The 5,000-nt window shown below is 54.7% G+C and overlaps 1 protein-coding gene across 1 annotated transcript in view; it reads left to right on the top strand.

Annotated features, from left to right (window-relative positions):
• Window positions 1–480, top strand: part of LOC134340707 (dihydrolipoyllysine-residue acetyltransferase component of pyruvate dehydrogenase complex, mitochondrial-like) — a 28,907-nt gene extending 28,427 nt beyond the window's left edge. Inside the window, exon 4 of the mRNA XM_063038167.1 lies at window positions 264–480. Within this exon, the coding sequence (XP_062894237.1) occupies window positions 264–465 (202 nt within the window). The 3' untranslated portion in view covers window positions 466–480. The remainder of the gene's footprint in view (window positions 1–263) is intronic.
• The last annotated feature ends 4,520 nt before the right edge of the window (window positions 481–5,000 follow it).

The following is a 5,000-nucleotide window of genomic DNA, read 5'->3' as shown; positions in this document are numbered from 1 at the left end:
TTCGCCTGGGTTATAAGCTGTCCACGCTGCTAAGACGAATGTTTAAGCCGCTGGTCACGTGACTGAAACTGAATCAGAAGTCGCTGGAACAGGACGGCTCGGGCGACGTCAGGAAGCAGGGCCGTCTGCTCGCGCCAGGGGAAGGGTGCCTGACCTCCAGTGTTAATCGTTCTCTTCCCACAGGCTTAAGTTGTTTTTCAGCTTTCCAGGACCTGCAGCTTTCTAAAAAAAAAAATATTTTCCCTGTCGTTTCTGTCGCTCAGCGCCGAAGACGTTAAAGCTTTTAAGGATTACACTCCGGAGATGGTGACGGCAACCCCGGCCTCGCAGACCCCAGCGGCCGCCGCCACCGCGCCCCCTGCGGCCTCCCCAGCTCCAGCTCAAGCCCCGGGCAGCTCCTACCCCCCCCACATGAAGGTGAGCACGAGCGCTGAAACACAGGCTCTCCCAGCTGGTGGTTATTGATGGACCTGGGCTGTAAAAACAGCAGTGAGACACGAACAGGTGGCTCCAGGTGGATCCTGGCCCCCATTTGCGGAGTTTGGTGGATCTTAATGAAAGAGTTACGCTCGAAGGGAGCTTACGAAGCTGGCAGTACAGGAACAGAGAGATTGCAGGGCGGGAGCAGGTCCTGCCCATCGTCCTGTGTCAAGCCAATTAAGTTAGAATGGGCAACCGAACTGTTCGAATCTATTGGGGTCGTCTGATGTGGCCCCCCCCCCACCTCCCCCCCCCACACTTGAAGGGCCGCTTGGCCGAGCACCTCCTCTCCGTCCGCTAACGGCCGGATTTCCCGCCGCCCAGCCTCTTCAGTTCCCGTCCCCGTTCCCGTTCCGAGGTGGCGGTCCGCGTTCTCTTCGTGCCACTCTCGGGGTGCAGGCGAAACGCCTCCTGTTCCGCCTGGGTAGCCTCCGACATGAACATTGGTTTCTCCCCCACCCCCCGCCTCCCCGCCATTTCCCAATCTGGCCTCTCAGCTCTTCCCTTCACCTGCCCTACCACCTCCCCTTCTTCTCCGGCCCTTTTGCCTTTCCCACCATTCACCTCCCGGCTTCTTACTTCAGCCCTGCCCCCCCCCCACCCTTTTATTCTGGAATATTTCCCCCTTCCTTTCCAGTCCTGGTGAAGGGTCCCGGGCCGAAACGTCGACGGTTTATTCCTCTCCGTAGGTGCTGCCTGGCCTGCCGAGTTCCTCCAGCGCTTCGTGTGTTGGTGTTTGCTAACTCAGCTGATCTCTTCTGCCCTACAGAGTGTCCATATCCCTCCGTCTTCCTCACATTCACGTGCCTATCTAAACGTCTCTTATAAGTCTCTGATGTTTCTGCCTCATGCAAGCATCTACCACTCTCTATGTTAAAAAAGATTTCACATCATCTTTCGAAGTTACCCCCTCTCACCCTATGGCATACCCTCTGGTGTTTGACCTGGGAGAAAGATACTGCCTGTGTACTCTATCTATGCCCCTCATAGTCTTGTAAACCTCCACCAGATCTCCCCCCTCAGCCGCTCCAGAAAAAACAACCCAGGTTTGTCCAGCCTCTCGTGACAGCACATCCCCTCCAATCCAGGCAGTGTCCTGGTGAACCTCTTCTGCCCCCTCCCCACAAAGCCTCAACGTCCTTCCTGTCATGGGGGGACCGGAACTGTGTGCCACACTCCAGATGCGGCCTAACCAGAGTTCTATAAAGCTGCAGCGTAACCCCCGACCTCTGAACTCAGTGCCCCCTTAACCTCCCCGTCACCCTGTGCAGCTGACCTGAGGGAGCTGTGAACTCGGACCCTAAGATCCCTCTCCGCACATCAGCATGGCTTAGGGTATTCCCTCTGCGTTTGACCTGTCAAAGTGCAACACGTCCAACTTGGCAGGGTTAAACCCCATCAGCCCTTTCTCCCCCCCCCAGGGGAAATATCTCTGTCTCCCCACTATATCTGTGTCTGTTATCATCCCCCCCGGGGAAATCTCTCTGTCTCCCCACTATATCTGTGTCTGTTATCCCCGCCCCGGGGAAATCTCTCTGTCTCCCCACTATATCTGTGTCTGTTATCATTCCCCCCCCGGGGAAATATCTCTGTCTCCCCACTATATCTGTGTCTGTTATCATCCCCCCCCCCCGGGGAAATCTCTCTGTCTCCCCACTATATCTGTGTCTGTTATCATCCCCCCCCCCGGGGAAATATCTCTGTCTCCCCACTATATCTGTGTCTGTTATCATCTCCCCCCGGGGAAATCTCTCTGTCTCCCCACTATATCTGTGTCTGTTATCATCCCCCCCCGGGGAAATCTCTCTGTCTCCCCACTATATCTGTGTCTGTTATCATCTGCCCCCCCCGGGGAAATCTCTCTGTCTCCCCACTATATCTGTGTCTGTTATCATCCCCCCCCGGGGAAATCTCTCTGTCTCCCCACTATATCTGTGTCTGTTATCATCCCCCCCCCGGGGAAATCTCTCTGTCTCCCCACTATATCTGTGTCTGTTATCATCCCCCCCTCCGGGGAAATCTCTCTGTCTCCCCACTATATCTGTGTCTGTTATCATCCCCCCCCCGGGGAAATCTCTCTGTCTCCCCACTATATCTGTGTCTGTTATCATCTCCCCCCCGGGGAAATCTCTCTGTCTCCCCACTATATCTGTGTCTGTTATCATCTCCCCCCCCGGGGAAATCTCTCTGTCTCCCCACTATATCTGTGTCTGTTATCATCCCCCCCGGGGAAATCTCTCTGTCTCCCCACTATATCTGTGTCTGTTATCATCCCCCCCCCCGGGGAAATCTCTCTGTCTCCCCACTATATCTGTGTCTGTTATCATCCCCCCCGGGGAAATCTCTCTGTCTCCCCACTATATCTGTGTCTGTTATCATCCCCCCCCGGGGAAATCTCTCCGTCTCCCCACTATATCTGTGTCTGTTATCATCTCCCCCCCCGGGGAAATCTCTCTGTCTCCCCACTATATCTGTGTCTGTTATCATCCCCCCCGGGGAAATATCTCTGTCTCCCCACTATATCTGTGTCTGTTATCATCCCCCCCCCGGGGAAATCTCTCTGTCTCCCCACTATATCTGTGTCTGTTATCCCCCCCCCGGGGAAATCTCTCTGTCTCCCCACTGTATCTGTGTCTGTTATCATCCCCCCCCCGGGGAAATCTCTCTGTCTCCCCACTATATCTGTGTCTGTTATCATCTCCCCCCCCCGGGGAAATCTCTCTGTCTCCCCACTATATCTGTGTCTGTTATCATCTCCCCCCCCCGGGGAAATCTCTCTGTCTCCCCACTATATCTGTGTCTGTTATCATTCCCCCCCCCGGGGAAATCTCTCTGTCTCCCCACTATATCTGTGTCTGTTATCATCCCCCCCGGGGAAATCTCTCTGTCTCCCCACTATATCTGTGTCTGTTATCATCCCCCCCCCCGGGGAAATCTCTCTGTCTCCCCACTATATCTGTGTCTGTTATCATCCCCCCCCCCCGGGGAAATCTCTCTGTCTCCCCACTATATCTGTGTCTGTTATCATCCCCCCCCCCCGGGGAAATCTCTCTGTCTCCCCACTATATCTGTGTCTGTTATCATCTCCCCCCCCCGGGGAAATCTCTCTGTCTCCCCACTATATCTGTGTCTGTTATCATCTCCCCCCCCCCGGGGAAATCTCTCTGTCTCCCCACTATATCTGTGTCTGTTATCATCCCCCCCCCCGGGGAAATCTCTCTGTCTCCCCACTATATCTGTGTCTGTTATCATCCCCCCCCCCCGGGGAAATCTCTCTGTCTCCCCACTATATCTGTGTCTGTTATCATCCCCCCCCCGGGGAAATCTCTCTGTCTCCCCACTATATCTGTGTCTGTTATCATCCCCCCCCCGGGGAAATCTCTCTGTCTCCCCACTATATCTGTGTCTGTTATCATCTCCTCCCCCTATATCTGTGTCTGGGGGAAATCTCTCTGTCTCCCCACTATATCTGTGTCTGTTATCATCCCCCCCCCGGGGAAATCTCTCTGTCTCCCCACTATATCTGTGTCTGTTATCATCCCCCCCCGGGGAAATCTCTCTGTCTCCCCACTATATCTGTGTCTGTTATCATCTCCCCCCCCCCCGGGGAAATCTCTCTGTCTCCCCACTATATCTGTGTCTGTTATCATCACCCCCCCCCCCCCGGGGAAATCTCTCTGTCTCCCCACTATATCTGTGTCTGTTATCATCCCCCCCCGGGGAAATCTCTCTGTCTCCCCACTATATCTGTGTCTGTTATCATCTCCCCCCCCCCCCGGGGAAATCTCTCTGTCTCCCCACTATATCTGTGTCTGTTATCATCCCCCCCCGGGGAAATCTCTCTGTCTCCCCACTATATCTGTGTCTGTTATCATCCCCCCCCCGGGGAAATCTCTCTGTCTCCCCACTATATCTGTGTCTGTTATCATTCCCCCCCCGGGGAAATCTCTCTGTCTCCCCACTATATCTGTGTCTGTTATCATCTCCCCCCCCCGGGGGAAATCTCTCTGTCTCCCCACTATATCTGTGTCTGTTATCATCCCCCCCCCCGGGGAAATCTCTCTGTCTCCCCACTATATCTGTGTCTGTTATCATCTCCCCCCCCGGGGAAATCTCTCTGTCTCCCCACTATATCTGTGTCTGTTATCATCTCCCCCTCCGGGGAAATCTCTCTGTCTCCCCACTATATCTGTGTCTGTTATCATCTCCCCTCCCCGGGGAAATCTCTCTGTCTCCCCACTATATCTGTGTCTGTTATCATCCCCCCCCCCGGGGAAATCTCTCTGTCTCCCCACTATATCTGTGTCTGTTATCATCCCCCCCCTCTCTGTCTCCCCACTATATCTGGGAAATCTCTCTGTCTCCCCACTATATCTGTGTCTGTTATCATCCCCCCCCCGGGGAAATCTCTCTGTCTCCCCACTATATCTGTGTCTGTTATCATCCCCCCCCCCCGGGAAATCTCTCTGTCTCCCCACTATATCTGTGTCTGTTATCATCCCCCCCCCCGGGGAAATCTC

This window comes from Mobula hypostoma, chromosome X2 (genome assembly GCF_963921235.1).
Source record: "Mobula hypostoma chromosome X2, sMobHyp1.1, whole genome shotgun sequence".
Classification (NCBI taxonomy): Eukaryota; Metazoa; Chordata; class Chondrichthyes; order Myliobatiformes; family Myliobatidae; genus Mobula; species Mobula hypostoma.
Note: the sequence above shows the minus strand (reverse complement) of the source record. Positions and strands in the feature narration are given on the sequence as shown.